General features: G+C 49.9%; 1 protein-coding gene across 4 annotated transcripts; it reads left to right on the plus strand.

Moving 5' to 3' along the window:
- The first annotated feature begins 912 nt into the window (after nucleotides 1–912).
- Nucleotides 913–25,239, plus strand: CARMIL3 (capping protein regulator and myosin 1 linker 3). Of its 4 annotated transcripts, none has more exons than XM_051980503.1 (40): nucleotides 913–992; nucleotides 2,434–2,528; nucleotides 2,954–3,004; nucleotides 3,100–3,159; nucleotides 3,702–3,817; nucleotides 4,024–4,121; nucleotides 7,087–7,157; nucleotides 7,276–7,349; nucleotides 7,598–7,673; nucleotides 7,758–7,846; nucleotides 8,870–8,964; nucleotides 9,101–9,187; nucleotides 9,451–9,560; nucleotides 9,964–10,041; nucleotides 10,668–10,744; nucleotides 11,047–11,154; nucleotides 11,250–11,319; nucleotides 12,241–12,322; nucleotides 12,446–12,542; nucleotides 12,927–12,981; nucleotides 13,095–13,267; nucleotides 13,563–13,631; nucleotides 13,882–13,975; nucleotides 14,123–14,221; nucleotides 14,504–14,632; nucleotides 14,915–15,028; nucleotides 15,933–16,108; nucleotides 16,486–16,573; nucleotides 16,837–16,980; nucleotides 17,335–17,398; nucleotides 17,593–17,801; nucleotides 18,340–18,443; nucleotides 19,714–20,035; nucleotides 20,348–20,476; nucleotides 20,598–20,676; nucleotides 20,756–20,845; nucleotides 23,989–24,104; nucleotides 24,203–24,365; nucleotides 24,598–24,723; nucleotides 24,884–25,239. In XM_051980503.1, the coding sequence occupies exons 1-40, from the start codon at nucleotides 953–955 to the stop codon at nucleotides 24,907–24,909; spliced, it is 4,143 nt and encodes a 1,380-aa protein (XP_051836463.1). In that variant the 5' UTR covers nucleotides 913–952; the 3' UTR covers nucleotides 24,910–25,239. The 4 variants fall into 4 exon arrangements, with proteins under 4 accessions (XP_051836463.1, XP_051836465.1, XP_051836464.1 ...); XM_051980505.1 differs by having other exon boundaries at nucleotides 20,610–20,676; XM_051980504.1 differs by having other exon boundaries at nucleotides 11,050–11,154.
- The last annotated feature ends 849 nt before the right edge of the window (nucleotides 25,240–26,088 follow it).

The following is a 26,088-nucleotide window of genomic DNA, read 5'->3' on the forward strand; positions in this document are numbered from 1 at the left end:
TGGCAGCTTTTTTTTCTCCCTGGACAGAGTGTAAGGCTATACGAGACTCAAGAGAGCCTCCCACCAGCAGTATGTTACACCTCCGTACTCTGGGCTCCCTCCCAGGCAAGTGTGATGCTAAGGTGGTGGAGGTGCTAGGCTGAGAGCCAGGGAAAACGAGGGTGCCACGGGGATTTCCTGGGGCGCTACTCTTAGCAGGCACACAAAGGTGAGGATATGTCTGTCTGATGTGCCTACGTGAGAGGAAGAAGGGAAGACAAACCCCCTCCCACAGATTCCACTCCCCACCCCAATTTCGGCGAAGAGAGAGCTCTGCAGGTTCCAGGAGAAACCTGAGTCTAGCCCGGCCTCAAGGCACCCACGTGGGTCACCGTGGGCTGAGATGGAGGGGTGGCCCACCCGTGGCGTCAGTCTGGGGGGAGGGGCACAGGAAGGAGAATGACCTGAGAAGAAATAGAGACAGTCCAGGCCCGAAGAACAAAAGAAAAAGAGTGTGGAGCTTGCAGCCCAGAAGAGGGAGGGGTAGGGACTGAAGGCTAGCAGCAGACGGTGGGCTGTACAAGGTCGGAGGTCTGCAGCCGACCTCGAGCACTGCGAGCTCTAGGCATTGTATCAAAGAGCCCGGCGGAAGCGAGGCACGCGCGGGGACTCGGGGCAGCTAGCTGAGAGAAGACCCTGTGCGCATGCTCCATCCGGCTCCTCGTGGGGCTGGGAGGGAGACCCGGCATCGGGGGAGGCGGGGAGGAGAGAGGAGGATCGTTCTGCTCGCGCAGCCGCCCCTGACTGGGAGCGAGGCTCAGCCGCTGCTGCAGCGCTAGCTGCCGGGCCCTGCCGGAGCCGAGTCTAGCATGTGCCGCGGCTCCCGGGCAGCGGCGGCGGCGGCGGCGGCGGCGGCGGCGGCGGCGGCAGCGGCAGCGGCAGCGGCGGCTCCTCTGCAGCAGCAGCAGCCGCCATGGCCAAGCCCAGCGCGGAGCTCACCCGCGAGCTGCAAGGTACGAGGGCGGGCGCTGCGGGCTCAGGAAAAGCCCCGTCCTGGAGCATCCCCGTTCCGGTGCATTTCTCTCCCCAGTATATCCCTGGGTGCATCCCCTCCCGCGTGCATCCCTCTCTTCCATGCATCTCAGTTCTGGTGCAGCCCACTGCTTCATGCATCGCGCTACTCCATGCATTGCAATCCCAGTGCATTGCTGTGTCTAGTGCATCCCAGCTCTTCCCCCCATCTTCGCTCCAACCCGACCGACCGACCGGTGTTTCACCCCAGTCTGTACCTCCCTGTCCCCGGGTCGCCCAGCCCCGCCCCGCCCCTCCGTGACAGGTGCAGCTCCTTTCGTTCCCTTATTGGGCCCAACCAAAGCTCCTGGTTGTTGACCGATCCCTTGGTCCATCCCCGGGATTTTCTAGCTTTTCGATTCCCCCTTCTCAGCTGCCCCGGGCCTGGTCAGCCCAAACAAGTCTCAGGGAGCTGCCCCTGGTCCTGACTGCTGCGTCTGCTTCTGCATCCTTTCTCCTGCCCCACCCCGGACTCTGCTAGAGCCCATGGGACCTGATGGGTGGGGGCAATGTCGGCGTGGAGTGGGTCGTAGACGGGAAAGCGGAGAAGAAACGAGGTTCTGGAGTTAAATTCTACTTCCTAGGCACCCACAGTGCCCACTACCAATTTCCTGTTCCCCGGCCCTTCCCCCAACCTGAAGCCCTTCCTTGTTAATATGCGTTCCTAGATTGCACCCAGAGTGAAGAGCAATCTTTAAACCCATCCTTCAATCCTCTGGATCACTAGCCCAAGGATAAGACATATCCTAGGAGATCTAACCAGGGTCACATATAACTGTTGGCAAAACATTGAAGAATAACCCAAACAGGAAGACGAAGGAACACACACACACACACACACACACACACACACTGTATATTTTTGAGAATTGAAAGATATGGGACTTGAATGCACACTCACATGGGCACTACCTTACTCAATGTCTTCTTATATGGAATAACTCAAACTGATTTCCTGGTTTTTATCTCTCCACAATATTTCCCTAGCACATATTCATACCCACCACCTACTGTCAGGCAGTCACGCTGACACCTTCAGTTAACATACACTGGTGTTAACACAAATGTGAAGCAATGCCTATATCCTCATACTAAACCAGTCCGAGGGACACACTACGCCCTCATACACACAGAGTAACATTGACTCATTGTTGTATGCAATGAATGCTGTTTAACACAGGTTGAAAAAAGCTTCACACCCTCAGAAGTGCACAGACACACACACCCACACACAGTGACATAGCCTCACTATCTCCCTCTCTCTTACGCACATACACATCTCTGGGATATCTTGGTTTTCTCTTTTCTGAGAGGGGGGGCTTCCATAGGATAAGGGATGTGCTACTCCAAGCAGCATTTGACTGTGTCTCCTCACTACCACAGAAAGCATCCGGCGGTGCCTGAGCCGAGGGGCCGTGCATCAACAGCATCGGGTGAAACTGGAGACTAAGCCCAAGAAGTATGAAGACCGGGTGTTGGTGAGAGAACATGACTGGCAGAAGAGGGGCCAGGGTGGAAAGGAAGAGGGGCTAAGAGCAGGAAAACTAAACTTACATTTAACAATCTCCATCATCCTCTCTGCTACAGGACTTGTCTCGAGGATGCTTTCTGTAAGCCTACTGAAGATTAATTTATATTCCAGTACTTTTATTCAGTAACAAAAAAGTAGTTATTTTATCCATTTGTGCAATATTCCACAGAACATTAAATATTAAATAATAGCAACATGATATCAACTTGCCCAGAAGTATTTCTATCTGAACTTCATGGGCAAAGATTAAAAGAAAAAATTAATTTAAATAATAGTAATGATGGAAGTGAGGGGAATTCATGAGGAGTGAGGGAGACCAGAACCCAGGGAAGAACATAGATATAAATTAACCCTCTCTTCTCTCCACCCTAGGCTCTAACTGCTTGGCGACTCCATCTCTTCCCTCTAAAAGTCCCAGCTAAGGTGAGTTCAGTGAGCTGGGGGGAATAGGGTCAAACTCCAAAGCTCTCCTAGACTAGACTGAACTGAACTTCATCTGGCCTTCCCCTTTGTCCCAGGTGGAAAGCTCTTTCAATGTCCTTGAGATCCGAACCTTTAGCACTCTCAACCAGAACCAGGTAAAAGCAGAGAACTAAGCTCCCTGGGGCTGTGAAAGTATAAGGGTGTATTGGTTATCTTCAGTATTCTGAAAGACAACAAGCACTTATTAAACATCTCTTATGTACCAGGCACTGTACTAAGTACTGGGAATACAAAGAAAGGCAAAAATGTAGTTCCTTTCTTTGAAGAATCCACAATTTAATGGAGGGGAGACAACATACAAATCACCATAGGCATACAAAGTGCATGTAATCTCAGAGGGAAAGCCCTGTCAGACTGGGAGCATCATCTTACAGAAAGTTCTTACTGAACTTTGAAGGCAGCCAGGGAAGAGGGAAAGCATTACATGTGTGGGGAATCAGCTGGTGAAAAGGAATCAAAAGATGGGATGTTAGGTTTATATAGTATATGAAAGGGAGTATGATAGAAAAAGACTGGCCAGGTTATGAAGGGCTTTAAAATCCAAACTGGAGTTTAAGTTTGATTTGAAAGATACTGGGGTAACAAGTGGAGTGACCAAGTTTGGAGTAGTATTTGAGGGCCATATCTCCCTCCTCAGATCCTGGTGGAGACAGAACGTGGCACTGTGAGCATGCGATTACCTTCACCAGAGAGTGTGGAGCAGGTGACCAGGCATGTGAGCACAGCACTAGCCAAGGTCTGCCCTGGCCCGGGGTGAGTCACAGGTTTAAGTAGGCCCCCATGCTCTTGTGACAAAGCTGGGGAATTTGTATCACAGGGAGAAGGGGGAAATGGGGAATTTCGTCCTTTCTAGGACACTGTTTCTATCTATTTTCTAATAGGGATTCTGGAGCTGGGGTTTGTAAAGAACTAACGAAACCTCACTTCACCCCATTCAGTAGGGCGCATTATTTCTCCAGGTGTTTGATCCGACGTGGAAACCCTGAGACCCCTGAGGGGCCCCGGGACACCTCCCCCAACTCTGAGACCTCCACATCTACCACCCACAGTGTCTGTGGTGAGAATGACACACACTTTCCCTTCCCACCCATCCCTAAACAAGTAAATACTGACCCTAAACCCAACTTTGTCCCTGATCTCACCCATATCAGCGTGTCCTAAGCAGCAAGGTGATACCACCATCAGCATGCAGTCTGCTACATGTGAGACATAAAAAGATGGAGACCTGATCACTACTCTTGAGGGCTTGACAGTTGATAATTTTATCTTATTATTATAGAGGATTTTACAAAATGATTTTCTTACAAGTGGCTTTTATACCACTCACTTAACAAACATTTGTTAAATGCTTGCACTACTCTAAATACTGGAGATAGAAAGACAAAAAATCAGTTAGTATCTGTCCTCAAGGAGCTTACATTCTATGGATGTAATGGAAAAGAGTAATGGACTTATGAGACTTAGGAGGTAAGATTCCTGACTCTGACATGTATTAGCTTTGAGACTCTAGGCAAATTACTCATCCTATATAAACTTCAATTTTCTCATCTAAACTATTAGAATCATAATAAGTATCGTACCTATTTCTTGAAAGATATTGTGACAAAATGGATAGAGTCATTCTTAGTTTTAAGAAGACCTAGGTTTAAGTCTTGCTTCTGAGAAATACTGGATATATAATCATGGATAAGTCTCCTGGTCTCTCATATTACGACATGCCTCCAAGACCATATGTCATTCAGTTAATAAGCATTTTTTAAGCACCAAGTACTGTACTAAGTATTGGGAACACACAAAAAAGGCAAAAGACAGTTTCTGGCCTCAAGGAGCTCATAGTCTTATAAGGGAGAAAAATACATATAAAAAGTTTTATTCAGGACAAATAGACAATAATTAACAAGGAAGGTACTAGAATTAAGAGAGATCTGGTAAGGTTTTCTATAGAAGGTGGGATTTTGGAAATTTGGATTTGAAAGAAATCAGGGAGGCCAGGAAGTGGAGATGGAGAGGGAGAGAGTAACAGGCTTTTGGAATACAGGGGACAGTTAGTGAAAATGCCTCAAGGAAGGACTTTCTTGCTTTAGGAATGTCAAGGAGGTCAATGTCACTGTATTGAAGAGTACATTGTGGAGTGTAAGGTCTAGAAAGACTGGAAATGGGGGCAGGTTATGAATGCTAAACAGTATTTTGTATTTGATCCTGGAAGTGATAGGGAGCCACTGGAGTTTATTCAGTTGGGGGAGATTGGAGTAACATGCAGACCTGTTCTTTAGGAAAATCACTTTGACAGCTGAATAGAAGGTAGACTGAAATGGGGAGAGGCTTGAGGCAGGATGACCCACTAGTAGGTTATTGCACTATTTCAGGTATGAGGTGATAAGAGCCTGTACCAGGATGGATGCAGTATCAAAAGAAAGAATGAGCTGTATTTGAGAGATGATGCAAAGGTAAAATTGGCAGACCTTGACAACAGATTGAATATGAAAGGAGAGGGAAAAGGGAGAAATAGTGAGGAATTGAGGTCAGTCTCGAGACCTGAGAGGATGATGGTGCTTTCAATAGTAACAAGTAAAGTTGGAAAGAGGGGAGGGATTAAGGTAAATAAAGAGAACTAGTTCAGTTTTGGACATGTTGAGTTTAAGATCTCTGCTGGACATGCAGATTTTTAATATGTGGGTGGAAATGAGAGATTACAGTTCAGCAGAGAGGTTTGGGCTAGATAGATAGATTTGAAAATGATCACATAGAACTGATAATAAATCTGAATGAGCTAATGAGATCACCAACTGAAATAGCATAGAGGAAGAAGAGAAGGCTCAGTACAGAGCTCTGTGGGACATTCACAGTTAATGGGCATGACTTGGTTGAGGATCCAGCAGAGAAATTGAGAAGTAGTCAAAAGGGTAGCAGGAGAACCAAGAAGGGAGTGTTGTCCCGAAAACCTAGAGAGAAGAGTACTAAGGAGAAAAGGGTGGTCACTGTGTCAGAGGCTACCCAAAGATCAAGAAGAATGAGGATGGAGAAAAGGCCATTGGTTTGTCAATTGTTGCTGTTGTCCATTCTTTGTTTTCAGAGCGCACCAGTAACATCATAAGAGGGATGTCTTGACTTAGGAGTAAAATGAATTTCAGGGAGGCAGAGCATCATCAGCCTCACTCTCTCCTCCAGAATCATATAGAATCCATAGCAAGACATGTCAGGACAATTGGCAATAGCTCAGAATGCAATCTTTGGCAATTAGGAGATTATTGATAACTTTGGAAAGAGTTGTTTTGGTTGAATGATGAGGTCGGAAGCCAGACAGCAGAGAATTAAGAAGAGAGTGGGAAGAAAGAATGTAAACATACCTATTGTAGACAGTCTTCCCAAAGGGGTTGCAGAATAATCACTGCTAAGAACTAACTATACCAATTAAACCATAGTTCTACACAAAAGCAAACTTGTTGCCATGAGAATAATATAATATATGTAGAGTGCTTGGCAAACCATCAGTATCAGCTGTTGTCATTATCAAGAATCCTGTGAGGGATGCTTAAATATTTAATAATGATATTTAACATGATGTAAATATTATATTAATGACAAACTGAGGCTTATCAAAATTTACAAGTTGCTCAAGTCATCATAGAGATATGAGGCGATGAACTAAAAGTCCCGGTCTTTTATAGAATTTTAGAACTGAAGGGGATCTTAGAAGTTACCTAATGAAATGATCTCATTTTAGAGATGAGAGGACTGAGACCCCCACATGTAGAATAGATTAGTCATTTTCCTGCCTAGATAGTAGGCTGAGTATTGGAACTCACCTGACCCCTTTAGAGTCCATCGGTTACCCAGAACCCCTACAGCAGCATGTGTCAGAGGCAGAACTGACAGCTGGAGTTTTCTAACTTTGAGACTAGCTGTCTGTTTTCAGAACTGGGTATTTCAAATTCATTGTCCTTCCCATTGCTTCCTTCCTCAACCCTGATCCCCGCACTCACTTCTCTCCTGGATCCAACAAACCTCCCCACTCCATGAAGGGGGCTTCTCTGAGACCTACGCCGCTCTGTGTGACTACAACGGACTGCACTGCCGGGAGGAAGTGCAGTGGGTAAGGGACTGTGCTGGTTTCCAGATGCAAGGAGGGCTGGGGTATCTATGGGATCGGGGGTTCCCTGCCAGGGAGGCTGAGATAGGGGTCCAGAGAAAGTCAGGATTTGTTTCCTTAGGATGTGGACACGATCTACCATGCAGAGGACAACCGTGAGTTCAATCTTTTGGACTTCAGCCACCTGGAGAGCCGGTAAGCAGGTGGGGCAGCAGGGGGCGAGAATGGCCAGCCCCCATCTCTACATCCAGCAGCCGCCTTCCTCCTTGAGCTTGGCTACTTCTCCCATGTGTCCCCTTCCTAGAAACTCAGAGTCCTATTCCAGCTTGACCTCAACATTTCCGCCTCCTGCCTGCCACCTCATCCGGGCTTTCCGCATCTCCTGCCTTCCCTAGCCAGCCCCCTGCCCCCTTCCCCAGCCTGTCTGTCCGTCTCCCCTCTAGGGACCTGGCATTGATGGTGGCAGCCCTAGCTTACAACCAGTGGTTTACCAAACTCCACTGCAAGGATCTACGCCTGGTAGGCACCAGGAGGGCCGGCCCGTGGGGCAGGAAGGGGAAGCAGGGTCATTCACAGGCCCTCATCCCCTTCTCCCTCTTCCAGGGCTCAGAGGTTCTGGAACAGGTGCTACACACCCTGAGCAAGTCGGGGAGCCTAGAAGAGCTGGTGCTGGACAATGCTGGCCTCAAGACGTGAGTCCTGGAGCTCTTGCTGGGAAATCACGGGACCTAGAGCTGGGAGGTCCTAGAGCTGGAAAGTCCTAGAGCTGGAAGGCCCTAGAGCTGGAAAGTCCTAGAGCTGGAAGGTCCTAGAGCTGGAAAGTCCTAGAGCTAGAAAGTCCTAGAGCTGGAAGGTCCTAGAGCTGGAAGGCCCTAGAGCTGGAAGGTCCTAGAGCTGGAAAGTCCTAGAGCTGGAAGGCCTTAGAGCTGGAAGGTCCTAGAGCTAGAAAGTCCTAGAGCTGGAAGGTCCTAGAGCTGGGAGGTCCTAGAGCTGGAAAGTGCTAGAGCTGGAAGGCCTTAGAGCTGGAAGGTCCTAGAGCTGGGAGGTCCTAGAGCTGGAAGGTCCTAGAGCTGGAAAGTCCTAGAGCTGGAAGGCCCTAGAGCTGGAAGGTCCTAGAGCTGGATAGTCCTAGAGCTGGAAGGTCCTAGAGCTGGAAAGTCCTAGAGCTGGAAGGCCCTAGAGCTGGAAGGTCCTAGAGCTCACCTGGGGCCGCGGTGCCCCTACCCTGCCCCCATTTAATAGATGAGCAAACTTAGCCCCAAAAGGCTGACGTGTGGCCGCAGAGCTAACCTGGAACTCAGATCCGACTGTGATCCAGTGTTATCCCTCCCACACTTTGGCAGCCGGCCGCTTGCTTGCGTGTGATTTGCATGTAATTAATGCCTAGCTGAGTGGCTGTGTCCCAGCAGAGTTCCTTTGTGCCAGATTGCTCTGTCCTAGCCTCAAAACCTCCTGGTTGGGTTTTCTATTGGTCCGTGAGGTTTGGAGCGCAGCCTTCGGGGCCTCCGCTCTCCCTGCTCCTTCCCAGGACTCTCTAAGACAGGGTCCTCCTGGGAACCCCTCATCCTCAGGGGGTAAGAGCAGGGCTTGAGTTTGCCCCCAGAGGCAGCAGGGTCATCAGGAAGGTTAGGAGCCAGGACCATAAAGGGGACGGAGCGGGCAGGGCCCCGAGAGGTCCCAGCACGGACAAAACCTTCGCCCCTTTTTCCCCACAGGGACTTTGCCCAGAAACTGGCTGGGGTGTTTGGGGAGAACGGGAGCTGTGTGCTACATGCCCTGACTCTATCCCACAACCCCATTGAGGACAAAGGTGAGAGTTCCCCAGCTGGGTCTCCTTCAGAATCACCAAGTCGGACGGGCCTGGCCCAGATTGCAGTTCTGACTCCAGCTGAGCCCAGCTCCACCCTGCATTCTGTTTCTCTATGGTCCTTTGTCTGCTCTCCTAGGTCTTCTCAGTCTAAGCCAGCAGCTCCTCTGCTTCCCCACAGGCCTCACCAAATTGTGCCTGTCCAAGACTGCCATCTCCCCTCGAGGTACGACCCTGAGTTCCACAGGGCTGAGGGGGAAGGGGGGCAGTCCAGCTCCCCCAAAACCACCCTTAGGGAGTGCTAAACTCCTGCTCTTTGCTTAAAGGTTAGGGAAACCTGGCCACATCGCCATGCCAGGGCCAGAGAGACGGCATGAAGATAATGCCTGCTCGGGAAGCGTAGAGAGGAATGGGGAGGGGACGGGGAGGGAAGGAGGACAGCTCAGGGCTACTGTGGCACTGACCCGGCGTACTGTCCCACGTGCCCAGGGCTCCTAGCGCTGGGCCAGACCTTTGGTGCCAACCCGGCCTTTGCCAGTTCCCTGCGCCACCTGGACCTGAGCAAGAACCCAGGGCTGCTCGCCACTGACGAAGCCAATGTGAGTGAAGGTCCAGCCGCACTCCCCACAGCCTTCTCCATTTTCACAATAGTTACTCACACTGACATGACACTTTTTAGGTTTACGAAAGTACCTACTTCACAGCAATCCTGTCAGGTGGGTAGTACAAGTAGTTATTACACCCATTTTACAGATGAGGACACAGGCCCAGCAAGGTTAATTAATTAGTTTGCTCAGCGTCCCAGAACTAGTAAGTGTCAGAGCTAGAACCTGAATCCTGGCCTTTTCACCAGACCCAGACCCCTCTAGGAACATGTCTCCATCCCCACCAGAGATCTGGTCAGACTGCAGAGGCTCACTCTCCTCCGTGCTGCGGTCCCTCGGAAACGGGGACCCTGTGTTCCCCACTTCTGCCACCTTTTCTCCTCTGCTCTTGCCCCAGGTCCTGTACAGTTTCCTGGCTCAGCCTAATGCCCTGGTCCACGTGGATCTGTCTGGGACTGACTGCGCCATTGACTTGGTGAGAAGGACAAGCCAAGAAGGAACAGGGGAAAGACGGGGAGCCAAGCCTGAAGATGGGTCAGGGAAGGGGACACAGTCCGAGGAGGGACCAGGGCCAGGACGTGTTGTCTTCATCCTCCCTACTTCTGGAATGAGGGGATTGGGGAGCAGGGAAAGGGGCACAGGTCATAATGAAATGCAGGAGAAGGCTGGAATTTGTAAGAGCCCAATTGGAAGACTAAGGCAGTGGAAATTATCATATAGATGCCCGATCCCAGCTCTGCTGTCCGTCTGACTTTAGACAAGTCATTTTGACCTCTCTAACCCTCAGTCTCCTTATCTGTAAATTGAGGAACTGGGACTAGGTGATCTGGAAGGTCCTTTCCATGTCTAAGTCTGTTGTCTTCCGTCTGAAGTGGGACCCGCAGTGTAGATGCCGGTAGATTCAATGGGGAACAGGGTGAAATGAGTGGTTTAAAGCTAGGTTCATTTCAGTGGGTACAAGTGCTCCCAAGATAAACGGAGAAGTCAAGGGGCATGGTGATTTGAGGGAAAAGAGGCGAGGGTGTGTTGGGGAAATTCAAAGCAAAAACCAGGACCATTCTATACTGTGCCCGCTTCTGGGTCTCTCTCTCTCTCTCATAGCTGCTGGGTGCCCTTCTCCACGGCTGCTGCTCTCACTTAACCTACCTCAACCTGGCTCGAAACAGCTGCTCCCACAGGTGTCATAGGGAACAAGGCAGGGTCAAGTTGCGGGGGTCTAATAGAGGGAAATGGTTCTTTGGGGAGCAAACTAGGAAGAATGCGGGTTTAGGGGAGAAGTACCCCAGATCACATCCCCATTTGTGCCTCAGTTCCTAAGTCTGTCCTCTTGTCATCCCCTCTGCTTGCCTCAGTTTCCTCAAAATAGCACTTACCTTATGATAATTATGAAGCTCCAACTAGATGATATTTGTAAAGAGCTTAGAGCAGCACGTGGCATGTAGTAGGGGCTTAATAAATGCTTGTTCCTTTCCTTCCCCAGCAGGAAGGGCCGAGAGGCTCCACCAGCCTTCAAGCAGTTTTTCAGCAGCGCTTACACACTGAGCCACGTCAACCTGTCAGCTACACGCCTGCCCCTGGAGGCACTCAGGTGGGGGATGGTTGTCAGGTGGCTGGGAGCAGGAGGGAATAGGGTGCTGGCAGCTGCACCCCCGCCCGCCCTGACAGTCCTTTCCTTGCTCACAGGGCACTCCTCCAGGGCCTTTCTCTCAACAGCCACCTCAGTGATCTTCATCTCGACCTGAGCAGCTGTGAGGTGAGAGACCCAAATCCCGCTCTGGCCTCCCCCTTTCCTCTGGCCCAGAACCCCCATCTATCCCAGTTGGGGATTTAAAGCCAGAACAACTAGACTCACCTACAGGCTCCATTGCTTACTTACTCTGCGACGTCAGACAAATACTAGACTTCTCTGTCCCTCAGTTTCCCCATCTGTTTAAAAAAAAAAAAAGGTTCTGGGGACTGACTGAATTTTAAGGTCTCTTCCAGCTCTAAATGTCTGACCCCATGTTGTGATTTAGGAGACTTCATTCCCCTCCTTCTGTCTCATTCTTTTTTTCCCTGAGGCAGTTGGGAGTTAAGGGACTTGCCCAGGGTCAGACAGCCAGGAAGTGTTAAGTGTCTGAGGCAGGATTTGAACTCGGGTCCTGCTGACTTCAGGGCTGCGGCTCTCTCCACTGCCCACCTCCCTGCCCCGCTTCTGTCTCACTTTCTATCAGGCAGGCAGCGCACATTTATTGATCCAGGCACGTGCTCAGCTCCATTTCCCCCATCTTCACTTGGCCTGTCCATGGCCGCCTGGCTAGCCCTGTACCCACTACAGCCTTCCGCGCCTGCACCCATTACCTGTCGGCTTCTCCTACACCCTTTACTAACTCTTCTCTTCTCTCTCAAGCTGAAGGTCTGGAAGTGTCAGGTTCCCCACCAGGGGGCAGGTGGCCGTGGTCTGGGGTGTTCAGCTGTGGGACTCTAAGGCCAGTGTTAGCTCAGAGCCTGGCGAAGGAAGGAGAAGGCCTTGGGGAGGGGGCTGGGGGGTAGGAGTGCTTTAGGCCCGTCTTTCCCCGGCAGCCCTTGGTGCTTGTGCCAGGTGAAGCAGGGCTGGACTGAGCCCCCTGGCAAGTCAGGGTCCCATGGCCCAGGTCCCTGTGCCTTCTCCATCCCCCTGCTTGTTCCCCTGCAGCTTCGGTCAGCGGGAGCCCAGGTCCTCCAGGAGCAGCTCGGGGCGGTCAGCGCTGTGGGGAGTTTGGACTTGTCTGACAACGGTGAGAAAGGGCAGGAGCCCGCCCTGGCCAGGTGGCAGAGGCACAGGGAAGTCTGAGAGGGGGCAGACTGCCGTAGTTCCACAGGAACTGGCAAGCCAGACCTTCCCTTGTATTCTGGCCCAGGGTTCGACTCTGATCTCCTAACGTTAGTGCCCGCACTTGGCAAGAACAAGTCCCTCAAGCACCTATTCTTGGGCAAGAATTTTAATGTCAAGGCTAAGTAAGTAACTCCTCTCTTCCCTTCATTTCTCCAAAAACCCCTGCCTGCTTCTAGCCTGAGACCCAGACATCTCCCCCAAAGATCTACCCCATTCCAGTTTGATCTCCAAAGCTGCTTTTCACTTTCTCATCTTCTTTTAGCCACCGTATTACAAGAATAATGCTATATATTTGCATAGTGTTTTGTAGTGTGCAAAGTATTAACATATAAAATCTCATTTATTCCTCTCAACAACCTTGTGATATGGATAGGGGAGGTAACGACCCATGTTTATAGATTTGCTGCCTTTCTATCCCACCCCAAAGGGCATGATGTCTTCCCTTTCTGTCCCTTTTGCATTTTCTCCTTCCACTTTTTACCATTTGAGCCCTCATTGCTCCCCAGGACCTTGGAGGAAATCCTTCACAAACTTGTGCAGCTGATTCAGGAAGAGGATTGTGTGAGTAACAGGGGCCTAAACTATTGATGCAGAGAGGACTGAAGTGGAATGAGATGGGAGAAATGAATAATCTGATGCCAAATCTCCCTCCTCCCCTCCCCAAAAAAACCCAGTCCCTGCAGTCATTGTCAGTGGCTGACTCAAGGCTGAAGCTTCGGACCAGCATTCTCATCAATGCCCTGGGCAGCAACACCTGTCTGGCCAAGGTGGATCTGAGTGGCAACGGCATGGAGGACATTGGAGCGAAGATGCTGTCCAAGGCCCTGCAGATCAACTCTTCCCTCCGGTGAAGGCCCGAGTTCCCTCCTCCTTGATTCCCCTGATACCTTAGCCACCCTTCTTTTCAAGGCTCGGTCCTCACACAAACTTATAGCCCAAGGACCCCAAATTCTGAGAGACCTCATGTCTGGGGCAGCCAAAAGAACCCTTTTCCACAACCCTTAGAAAATCTATTAGTCAGGAATGGTGAATTCTCTAATATCTACAGCTTATCTCTCACCACCCTCCAGAAGCAGGGTCCCCAGAAATAGGAATGACAAACCTGGTTTACCACTTCCTCCTCCCCCTATTTCCTACCCCAGGACTATCTTATGGGACCGGAATAATACTTCAGCCCTGGGCTTTCTTGACATTGCAAGGGCCCTGGAGAGGTGAGCATGTCCCGATCCACACGTTGGCCAGGTCCAAGCCCCCTCCTCCAGCCATCTTTTTCCTGCTCCCTTCTGCACGGCTCCTTGGGTGTTTGGGGGTGGGAATAAAGGCAGGACACTTTGATGGGGAAAAAGTAAGGCCTCCCACCAGGTGAGCAGAGAGAAAAATGGTCCAGAGTGTGAAACTTGGAGCAGGATTGGGTTCTAAGTCACATCTCATACAGTGTTTCCCTCCTGGCTCTTCCCACAGCAACCACACCCTGCGCTTCATGTCCTTCCCTGTGAGCGACATCTCCCAGGCGTACCGTAATGCCCCAGAGCGCACCGAGGATGTCTGGCAGAAGGTGGGGCCTGGGAGGGCGGGATTCCGGGGCAGGTGGAAGTCAGGGCAGGGCCCGAGAGGGTGGAGCTGGAGCAGGGAGAGGCAGGGGCAGGGGGGCCAGGGGCCCACCCCTGACCCTCGGGCCCTCCTCCCACCCCGGCATCTCTAGATCCAATGGTGCCTTGTCCGGAATAACCATTCGCAGACCTGTCCGCAGGAGCAGGCTTTCAGACTGCAGCAGGGCCTTGTCACCAGCAGCGCTGAGCAAGTAAATGCTTCTCTCTAGGATTTGGGGCCCAGAGTGTGAGGGGAAACACACGTGGGAGTGGGCAGGAAAAGGGGAGCCTACGTTAAAATACACAGAGACCTTCCGGCTCTCCTGAGCTCTGTGGAGTAGTCATTTAAAAATCCCCTCAAGTTATATCACAGTCCTACAAGTGGAAGGACAAAGGGAGCTTCCAGTCTCTTGAGTCATCTCCCCAAATGGGGGTCAGCTCCCATAGGGCTGGGGCGGGGGGGAACTCGTGGCTCACTGCCTCCTCCTGCCCAGATGCTACAGCGGCTCTGTGGGCGAGTCCAGGAGGAGGTCCGGGCCCTGCGTTTGTGCCCCCTGGAGCCAGTACAAGATGAGCTTCTCTACGCCAGAGACCTCATCAAAGACGCCAAGAACTCCCGAGCGGTGAGCAGCGCATGGGGCCTTCGCCAACTACCAGCAAACCCCAAGTGATAGCACCCCTTCCCCACAGCCCTGACTCCCAACCCACCAGCACTCCTCTGGCCCAGTTACCAGAGGTGGAGAGACAAAGCAAACCCCAGGGAAACACCTGCAGCCGGGAGCTCTAGGCCTTCCCTCCACCCAGCCCCCAACAGCACCTATCGATATTGCTCCCCTCCGAGCCCCCAGCTCTGCTGAGTGAACAAAGCCAGGCTGGGCCTCTCAACCACACTCCCCTCACCCTAGCTCTTCCCAAGCCTTTACGAGTTGGGCCATGTGCTAGCCAGCGATGGGCCTGTCCGGCAAAGACTGGAGTCAGTGGCCAGTGAGGTGTCCAAGGCTGTGGACAAGGAGCTGCAGGTAAGTATTGAGGGACCAAAACCCTAGGAGATAAGAATCTGGTTCAGAGCAAACTGTCATGCTCACCTCACTCATACTAGAGAGAAAGGGAGGGAGAGAAAGAGAAGGAAAGGGAGGGAGAGAAAGAGAAGGAAAGGGAGGGAGAGAGAAAAGGGAGAAAGAGAGAAAAGGGAGAGAGAAGGAGACAGAGAGATGGTCCAGGAGGACACAATCATTGAACTAGAAGGACCGGGATAACAATAGCAACAATGACAATGTGGTACCCCAGCACTTGAGACTCTTTCTGGGCATCTCAGGCTCCCAACACCATTTTGGGTTTCAGTTTCACATGCTTTTCTAATGTGGGTGAAGGGGAGGAAAAAAAGAGGATAACAGTAAGTTCATAGATTTAGAGTCAGGAGGGAGCTCAGAAGTCCCACCCCATCTCTCAGAAAAGTTGCTGAGACCAAGAGAGATTGAGTGATTTGCCTGTGGTCACTTGGGTAATAAATAATAGAGCCAAGATTTGAATCCGAGTACTTTGATTCCAAATGTATTTTTCCAATGTATTCTTCCTCTCTATCTCTCTGTCTCTGTCTTCATCACTTCCTTCCCCTCCTTCTTCCTTTCTCCCTCCCTCTTTCTTTCTCCATCTGTTCTGTCTCTCTGTCTTTCTCTCCCTCTCCCTCTCCCTCCCTCCCTCTTTCCCTTTCTTTTCACTCCCTTTCTCTCCCTCTCTCTTCCTTCTATCCCCCACTTTCTCTCTAGCCTAGTATCACAGTATTGTGTAATAAAGAAAATACTGAGCTCTAAGACCAAGGACCACCTCTGCTGGAGATACTAGATGTGTACCCATAGACGAGGTGTAATCTATCTGAGCCTCCATTTCCACTGTGTGGACTCCGGCCCTGCTGTCTCCACCCAGGTGATCCTGGAATCAATGGTCAGCCTGACCCAGGAGCTGTGCCCGGTGGCAATGCGAGTGGCTGAAGGCCACAACAAGATGCTGAGCAGCGTGGCTGAGCGGGTCACTGTGCCCAGGAACTTCATCCGTGGGGCCCTGCTAGAGCAGGCTGGGCAGGACATTCAGAATAAACTGGAGTAAGCTTCTTCAGCACTGGGGGCTTGGGGAGAGGACGGGTGGCTGAGTAAGAGAGACAAACTTGGCCAGCTTGAATAATCAAACTAGAGTACTTAGGAGAGAGGGGACCCTGGACTGTTCTCAACAATGAATAATGAATGAGCAAAATCTCCATTAAAATAATAAATCATTAACTAATTTTAATGTTCCTACATAGAGCTGAACATATATTCTAATAAAACAGGCCTAGAAATTTGTGTGCCGGGTTTGTTGAGCCAGGGACCTATTTCTGTCTTGGTGTCTGCAACCACCTTTGTCTGCATGGGATCTGGGGGGAGTGAGGCCCCAAGGGAGGGGGTGTGGGTGGCTGTGCTGATCTCCCCAAGTGTGTCCACAGTGAGGTGAAGCTCTCAGTCGTCACCTACTTGACCAACTCGATTGTGGATGAGATCCTGCAGGAGCTGTACCATTCCCATAAGAGTCTGGTGAGGATCGGTGTCCTGGGAGACACCTCGGCATGCCGACCTAGACTGAAACCTAGCCCTGGCCTGGCCCTGGCCGTGTCCCTCCCCTCACAATGTCCCATTGACTACGGCCCCCTCTTCTCGCTGCCTGGCAGCATTTTCTCCTCAAGGATCTTGGCTAGGGACCAGTTCCTTGAGATTGACATTCAGAAAAGAATGGGATCTAAGGAGCTTCCCCTGGACAAGGGGGTCAGCCCTCTGCCCCCTATCTTTATCCTTCTCAGGCCCGTCACCTAGCCCAGTTAAGGACCCTCTCAGAGCAGCCAGGTGGAGGAGGCCCAGGGCAAGAGCTGTCCTCCCAAGCCCGGGGCCGAGGCCGGGGCCATGACCATGATGAGAATACAGATGATGAGCTCGGGACCAACATCGTGAGGCTCCCACAGAACCCTCTGTATCCCTGACGTGGACTTGTCTCTCCCAGCCTCTAAAGCCCCACCAGTTTTGTCTCATTTCATTTCAGTAGCTGCCCCTCCTTCCCTGGATTCTGCTCTCCATTCCATCCCACCAGTTCTAACTTCATCTCATGTCCTTGTCTTATCCAGCCTTCTACCTAAAGCCTCCCCTGATTTCCCATCCTTCTGCCCCCTGTTCTTCAGCTCTGTAGGGAGTGGGATAATGGGAGGAGCAATGATGAGGCCACGCTTTTGTTCCTGGGTAGAGTGGGGGGCTCTGGACGAGGATTCTGAAGGACCTTAGTGCTCTAACCCTGCCCTTCCCCTCAGGATACCATGGCTATCAAAAAACAGAAACGTTGCCGCAAGATCCGGCCTGTGTCTGCCTTCATCAGTGAGTCACTCTCACCCCTGATTTACTTCCCTTCCCACTTCCATCACCCATCCCCTCTTCTCAATATTACCTCTTTCCCTGCCTCCTTTTCTTTGAATCTCCTTCTTCTATTATGTCCCAATTTCTTCCTTTCAACCTAACCATCCAACCCGACTCCCTAGCCCCTAGCCTTTCTAACACAGCTATTCCCACAGGTGGGAGTCCGCAGGACATGGAGGGCCAGCTTGGGGGGCTGGGGGTACCCCCAGGCTGGTTCTCAGCCCTAGGGGGCAATCAACCCACCCCCAGTGGCTCCTGGGAGGGCCTGTCAGAACTGCCCACCCATGGCTACAAACTGAGGCATCAGACACAAGGACGGCCCAGGCCCCCCAGGACCACCCCCCCAGGGCCTGGCAGGCCCAGCGTGAGTCCCTGGGGGCCTTTCAGGGGAACATGGCAGTCTTTAGTAACTCAGTAACTCCAGACCTAAGTGTTCTGGTTTTAAGGCCCCAAATTCCGAAGCCCCCAGCCTCCTTATTTGAGGCCTGTGAATAACCAGAGCAGAAAATCCTAATTGTACCTAACAGAGATAGAGATGAGTCAGAAAGACCCAAAGATGGAAAACTATTGCAAGCAATTAGTGAGGAAAGCAGCTTCCCTCACTTGAGGCAAAAGGCAACAAGCAACCTGATACAGTAGAAAGAGCAATGGGTTTGGAATCAGGGTTCCCTGACTTCAAATCCTGGCTTAGCTACTTCCTGCTGTGTGATCTCCGGGGTCACGGCTTTAGTGCTAGTGTCCTAAGTCCCACAGAGGGGGCGGGGGTGGGGGAGCATAGATCAAGCTTCCTGGTGTTTTAGGTGCCCAAGAAAGGACAATGGCCTGAGTCTAATCAGGAAGTCCCCTTGTGCGCCGGAAGGCAGGAACTCTGGTTCAAGCTAATATGATGGTCACTTTTCCAGCAGGCACCAGGACCCGGGACTCGACAAGAGAATGGGACAGCCACTCGGCTGGACGAGGGGCTGGAGGATTTCTTTAGTCGAAGGGTCATGGATGAAAGTTCCAGGTGTGCCACTCATGTGGGAAGGGTTAAGCTGCCAGACTCACACCCCCAGCCGCTCTGCCCGCTTCCTCAGAGGTGACCCCCGTATTCACCCCATTTAAGGGTCTTCCCACAATCCAAACCCTACCATATGTAACCAGGACATTTGGGATTGACTTCTAAAAGTTCTAAAACCTTTCTGTGAATTCCAGCAATTATAGTCTCAAGCAAAACTCATTATGTATACAGAAATGAAGTATTCGAATTCTCTGCAGCTCCTACACAGAAGCTCTCAGAAGTTCATTGGCAGGGGCTAGGGCCGAGAAGAAGGAAGGAAACAGATATATGGGAAAAGGAGTCAGGGAGGGTGAAGCCATTTTAAAAATGTATAGGTTAGAAATAAAAGATCTTTGGAAGTAGAAGTTTTAAGGATTGGTTTTAAAAAAAATGCTATGGAACCGAGTCTCAGAAAGTCCTCCTTAGGTTCTTGGGGGACCAATTCCATACAATTCCCTCAGAATTATTCCCCATCAGAGCCCACAACTCTGGGATATTTCAGCCCTATTCTCCTCCTCTCCCTACTTTCATTATTTATTCCCTGGAGCCCTATTCACATTCCCTAGAAAACTTTCATAACCTTAAAAGAAAAAGTCTCTACAAAGATTCCATTTAACAGTGACTGGCCAGACACAGGGAGAATGAGGAAGTCAGTCAGATCCAAAGCTCATGCGTGTGACAGTGAAGCGTACCAACAGGCACCTAATAATAATTCTAACAACACATTTGCGTGTGTTTGGGTCGGGGGGCACTGGGCTTCTGAGCAGGGCAGTGATATTTGATCACCAGCTAAGCTGTCATCCAGCCATTATCTTCAGCACTGGTTAGATCGTTAGCAGAGGCCTAGGCCAGCTTCATGGACAAGGCCTAAAAACTTGGAGAAAGTTGAGAAGAAAATCTTAGAGATTAGAATGGAGGGAAATCAAACCTATGAAGAAGAATCAACTTAAAGATAAGCAAAGATTTCTCTGGGGGTTTCAGTTCTCTAAGAGGTTATTATCCAGAGACGTTCATCTCTATTAAGTGACTAGAAACAAGAGATCTAAACTACCTAAAAAGAGGTTGATATAAGGAAGAACTTCCCAACAATGAGGATTTTCAGGGAGACAGAAGCCAGACTTTAAAAAAAAATTGTACCATGTGAATGTTGCATCTGTGAGATAAGGCTCCTGGTGTGTAGATAGTGGAGAGTTTGGGCATTCAGTCTCCCCACTCATAGCCCGTCCACTCTCTCCAGCTATCCCCGGACCTTGAGAACAGTTCGCCCAGGCCCAGGTCCTGCAGAGGCCCCACTGCCCCCACTCCAGAAGAAGAGACGACGAGGCCTGTTTCATTTCCGTCGCCCCCGGAGCTTCAAGGGGGAGCGGGGTCCAGGATCCCCCTCTCCTGGGCTCCTTCTGCCCCCACCTCCTCCCCCACCCCCAACTGAGGAGAGCCCTCCCACCCCAGATCCCCCAAGCCTTGGCGATAATTCTACCCCCTGCTGGAGTCCCGAGGAGGAAAGCGGCCCCCTCCCAGGGTTGGGGGGGAGCCGGGGACCCTCCTTCCGAAGAAAGCAGGTAAGATAGAAAGTCCAACCTGCCCCTGCCCCATATGCCCATTTGAGAAGTTAATAATGGAAGAATTCCTGGGGTAAAAGTGGGAAGGGGACAAATGAATAACTCTCTTTAAGGGTAAAAATTAAGGACCCGATGCAAGTACTGGCTAAAAGAGGGCTGAGCAAAGGGCAAGTGAGGAGAGAGATCTTGAGTGAGTTCGTGGACAGCTTTTCTAGAGAAAGTTGGAGTTGTTGACTCCAGAACTAGTTTTGGCAGCAGGGTCTAACTTCCTCACCCAGAGCTGTGTGTAATGAAGCTGGGGTCTTATTCTAGGGCATGGAGGGAGCAGAGCCAGGGGAGGGAGTCCCCGTATCTGGAGTGATGCAGTCAACAAGGGTTCATGGAATTGCCCTTCCTGGGATGGGGCGAGCCAAGGGCTGGAGTTTTGATGGAAAGCAAGAGGTAAGAAAATCTGAGGGGTATAAGGAGCTGGGAGGAAGGAGTCATCCGTTTTCTTCCCCCTACAGAGTCTGAGGGCTCACCCTCAAGCTCTCCCACTACGTGTTACTACTCCGACTCCCAGCTCTCATTTCAGGGCACAGACACCGACCTAGACACCGGCGTCCAACCTTGGCAGAGACGGCGCTCTTCTGACGATGCAGGTGAAAGAACAGTTCCCAGCCCTTCTTCTCCTCTTCCACTCCAACCAGCCTCTTCTGACCCCACCCCCTTCCCCTGCAGGGCCTGGGTCCTGGAAGCCCCCTCCACCTGCCCAGAGCACCAAGCCGAGTTTCAGCGCCATGCGTCGGGCAGAGGCTACATGGCACATAGGTATGAGCACCTTCCTTAAATCAGTCAGCACCGCTGGTTGTGCTGGATTGGGGAGTGAATGGAGGACAGATATAGAAGGCAACAAAAAACACGTCTTTAAAGAGTTTGCAGTCCAGTTGGAGAGACGAGGCATAAACATATTAAAAAGACTAGATCATATACAAAACACTATATGCACAAAGATATCAAGATCTTTTTTCCCAGGGGAATTTTGTAGAACAGTCATTGCTTTATTTTGTAGAACAAACCTGTTGCCCTGTGAGTAACTTAAACTAATAATGCTTTTGGAAATCATATTATGATGCATTCAGTACAACAAGCAATCCCATAAAGCAAGTATTTTCTTCCATACTTATCCATGCAATAATCACTCTATGAAGAAAACACCTGATTGGATGATTTTTGTGTTGTAATTGGAGAAAGGAAAGCCAAAGTCCAGCCTTTGGTCTTCCTGTGAAGAAATGCCCACACACCATTGATCTGTCTTCAGAACATTTCATTAGCCCACTTTCCCCAAACCTCACAAGAGCTGAGAGTAGGCACAGTAAGAGAGGTAACATACACTGAGAGAAGGCTGGATCAGGAGTCCACATGTAGTCCTAGGGCCGGCCCTGATCCTCACAGTGAAACCTTTGGCAGTTGACCACTTCTCTGGTCCTTAGGTTTCTCATCTGAGGAGACAGAAGATATCTCATGAGCTTTCCAGTTCCAAAGTTTAATGATTCTATGCTGTTTGGGGAAGAAAAGGGCAGGTGGGACATTAGCAATTAGGAAGGTCAGAGAAGAGGGAATGGTGGGTGGCATCTTCTGTCTTTCCCCTTCAAGGTTCAAAGTGCTTCTTTTTATTATCTATTTAACTAATAACTTCATTGAACATATTTCACCTTCAGCTCTTATGTGTTAGAGTATATGATTGCCAAAAATATATTCATTTTAACAGAATTCCACTCTAAGAAAATGATGCACCTATCCCAGGAAATTTGCTAAATGAGCTTTTTTCCTATAGTATACATTGAGTATTTATGTGTATAGAGATATAAATATATATATATCTCCTTATATTGATCCTTTTTTTACTTTACATTCTTAAATCATACATATATTTACTTTGTCTTCCTTCATCATATATGTGAATATGATGAAGGAAGACAAAGTAAAAGAAGGATCAGTCCAACCCAACAAACATTTAAGGGCTTATTATGTGTGAGGCAACAAAGTCTATGAGACTCCAAAACAATATGGCATATATTTATTAAGTGCTTACTGTGTATAGGATAGTGTGCTAGATATAAGGGAGATACAAAGCTTAGGGAAAATATGGTGCTTATCCTCAAAGAGCTTACAATCTAGTAAAATGAGCAAATACAAACTAAATAAATACACAATAGTATATGATAGTTACATTAGAATGAGACAAGACTAAATGCTATGTGCCATTTGAGGGGAAAAGTCAAAACAATTCCAGGAGATCAGCGAAGGCTTCCTGAAGACAGTGTCAATGGAGGTTAAACCACTGACCACTACCAGATATTTGCTTTATATCTATTGCAGCAAAATATTCTCTGGAGTTTCCCATTACACCATTACTACCTCCCATGAACTGTACCACTATCAGGGACACACAGAGAGGCTAAATACTGGGAGCTGGATGCTCAGAGAATCATATATATAGATTTGGAAACTAGAAATCACCTAGACTAGACCTAAAAAATAATGTACTTTGAATCAAAATGTGCTCAAGCCCTATCTCTGACAGAGATTATCAATTCCTCTGCTAGACTGGAGATCCCCTGAAGGCAGAGCTACTCTTAATATAAATTGTGTTTCCCAGAGCCTAGTACAGTGGACATTGAACATGTTTGTTTTATATTGTATTTCTGTTACTGGGCAAGTGACTTCATCTTATTAAATCTCAATTATGTCATTGGTAGAATGAGGATAATAATTTTTGCCTTATCTACCTATGTATAGTAGTTGTAAGAAAAGTGCTTTGGAAGCTATATAAAGCTATAAAAATCGAGTTATCATCATCATCATTGTTATTACTATTATTAGCTACTTTTCTTTCTCTCCCACAAACACAAGAGACCAAGATCAGGAGGCCAAACTATTTCTAAATCTGTGGTAGGGCTGTATTCCCAGCACTCCACCTAGAGTAATAGCCTCTATCCCAGGGCTCGGATCCTTTGAAAGCATTTCCAGTTAAGCATCTAGAATAAAACCCCTGAACATATTTCTTGAAAGCCCCCGAGTCTGTTTTCCTTCCCTGACCCACATCATCTGTCTTAAGACTGGGAGCCAGCTAAACATAATCTTAGGATGAAAACACCCTCTGAGAGAGAGCTGGCAGGTCTCTCTAGGAAACTGCCCCCCTCCCCAGCCTGAAGAGGAGGGGATGCAGACAACAACAGGCTGTCTGTCTTCAAGCTGGCATCTACCACCACCATTACAGCCAGCCTCCAAAGCCACTCTACCACGGAGCATAAAACCACAAAGGGAGGGGAGGAGAAGGGAGGGAGAGGAGAGCAGTTATAGCCAGCAAGGCTATAAATTCCACAGAAGCAGGAATGAACTAAACTGGTTGGCTCACATGGTTCTAGAACCAGCAGCCTGGTGAGTGCCCTATGGAATTAACGTGAGCCACGTACTCTCCAGTCTTGAAAGGGACTTCCAGTTGTTTCTAGATCTGACTCTTCCTTGGCAGTTCTGGGGTCCATGATTCTTTCCTGGTAGGTTCTGGGATCCCTAGCTCTGTCCTGTTAGGGATCGGGGTTCCTGGCTGGATGCTGGTAGGTTCCAGAGTCTGTGGCTTTAGTGAGAAGGTGTGCGTGTGGCCAAGCCTCCTCCTTCCCTCTGCATCCCGAGTCGGTGTATTCCACACAACTCTTAAGCAGGATGAAATCCAGGATTGGGGGACTTAGGAGGCAGGGCAAGTAGCAAGATGATGCTAAGAGGAAACATAAGGAATTGGGGGCTGGGGGCTGGCAAGCTGAACTCCTTAGACCATCTCTGTTTGGAGAGTAATGTCTGATAGGAAGGAACAAGTGTGGGCTTTGAGGAAGCAGCAGGAGTAAATGGATGGCTAAGGAGGAGGGAGAACTGACAGATTCTACCGGCTTCCTATTCCCCCACACACACCCCAGCTGAGGAAAGTGCCCCCAACAACAGCAGACAGAGTCCCAGCCCAGCTCCTGCTGAAAGAGAGGGACAAGAAGCAGTCTTGCTCTCCGAGAGGGAGATTCCAACTAGAAGCACCAAGGTAAGAGCAGGGGGACAGGGTTAGAGGGGGACAAAAGCCTGTGGGGAGATCCTGGGCATGAATGGGGCTAATATGATCTGGTATTTCTATCTTTTCAGGATCTCCTTGTAGCTCCTCGGCCCCCTAAGCCAGTAGCTGGGCCCCGGGGCCGGAGGCCTCCACTGGAGGCAGGAGGCAGGGAGGAAGCTGAGATTCCAGCTGCCACAAAGCCTCGGCAGAGGCTGGGTTCTCACCGAGACCAAGAGGAACCTGAGACCCAAGGTAAATGGGACAATTGAGAGTTTATAAGATAGAATAGGGGATATCTTAAAAATCTGGGGAGCTGACTCCAATTTGGGGGATTCAGAGGGTCCTTTCCATTTGCTCCAGACACCACAAATCTACAAGCATCTTGTGAAGCAGCTGGATTCTAGCAGGAGACATCAGACCAAATGGGCCTTGAATAGTATAGGGAATGAGCCCAGTACCCCTCAGATTTGAACTTTTATTTCAGGACTCCCCACTGTGGGGCGAAGAGCAGCCCCCTTGAAGCCTAAGCGGACTCGAAGAGCACAGTCCTGTGACAAACTGGAACCTGACCGGAGCAGACCCCCAGACCCTGCAGGCTCAGGGGGAGGGGGTGAGTGGGAGATGTGAATACACCATTACTTCACAAGCCCCTTAGCCCTCTACCCTGATCTGGTCCTATTCTTCAGCCAGCTGAACTAGCTTCTTCTCCTTCTTGCTATTCCTTCCACCCCAGATAATGACCTTTCCTGTCTGTGGTTTTTCTCTTGCAGGAACCAGTGAACTTGGAACAGACTGATACTACCCTCAGTGAACCTTCTCCCCACCCCACCCCCATACTCCCCCTAGCCATGTGCCTAACAGAGACTCAGATGCTCCCTTCCCCCCTTCATCTCCTGGTTCCTCCTGCCTGACCCCTTAGGGGCAGGGGAGGAAAGGGGAGAGTTGGGAAGAGATCTCCTTAGTGGTAAGGAGGATTGTCTCTGTCTCTCCTCCTCTGGTGGTGGGGGGGCAGGAGAATTTTTTTCTCCCTCCTCTTAGGAGGGGTTGGGGGAGTGGATCTTTGTCCCTCTACCCCCCAGGGGAATCTCTCTTAAGTTGTACAGAATAAAGAAACCAAAATGACTAACTGCCTCTGAATCTCTCTACCACCCACTGCCCCCATTACCCTGCTGTCTTACCCCCTACCCCACAGACACACTCACTCCAGTCCCCAGCAGTTCCCCCAGCTCTGCAGCTGCCCAGGTCTAATCACCCACCTCCCTGCTGGGAATAGAAATGGCAAATCAGACAGCCCCTCTCAAATGAGGAGGAAAATTTCTGGTGGGGAGGGAGAGAATGGGAAGGAAATTTGAGATAATGGAAAAGAATCAGTATCATTATGTGATACCCCAGCCACAGAGGCAGGAATCATGCAGCATCTATGCCCTCCCCAAAATGGAGGTGGGGTAGAATGGAAGGAGCAGGACTATTCAATGACAACCAGAACCGTGAAGCATGTGACATATTCAAAGGAAGACAGATGGGCAGAAGCTGTGCCTAATGTATGGTCTTGGGCACACAGTTGTGGCATCTTTGTGGGGAAAGGATGCGGGGCGTGACTATGCATGGAAGAGAGGGGCTGGGTAGGAGGAAATTGTGCTTTCATGACCCTCTGTGTTTGTGCATTTGCCTGGGTGATATGGATCACTCAAGTGGGCCACTCATGCTCTGTATATTATCCATTGGTTGCCATGTTGAAAGCTGACCTATCCTGGGGCCCTCCACACCATTTAACATTGGAGGAATATATATTTAGAGTTAGATGGGACATTCAGAGTAATCTGCTCCAGGGATTGGCAAACCTATTATCGCACTCCCAACTGCCACCTGTTTTTGTCCTGAGCTAAGAAGGCGTTTTATATTTTTAAATAAAGTTTTGGGAAGGTGGTAGATTTGGCCAGTAACTGAACCCTCTTAGTCCAATCTCATCCTTCAT

This window comes from Antechinus flavipes, chromosome 2, assembly GCF_016432865.1.
Source record: "Antechinus flavipes isolate AdamAnt ecotype Samford, QLD, Australia chromosome 2, AdamAnt_v2, whole genome shotgun sequence".
NCBI lineage: Eukaryota > Metazoa > Chordata > Mammalia > Dasyuromorphia > Dasyuridae > Antechinus > Antechinus flavipes.

Coding starts and splice junctions, on each gene's coding strand:
- CARMIL3 (XM_051980503.1), top strand. CDS start 953: ATGGCCAAGCCCAGCGCGGAGCTCACCCGCGAGCTGCAAG. Junction 3,160..3,701: donor GCACTCTCAACCAGAACCAG/GTAAAAGCAGAG, acceptor CTCCCTCCTCAG/ATCCTGGTGGAGACAGAACG. Junction 9,561..9,963: donor TCGCCACTGACGAAGCCAAT/GTGAGTGAAGGT, acceptor CTCTTGCCCCAG/GTCCTGTACAGTTTCCTGGC.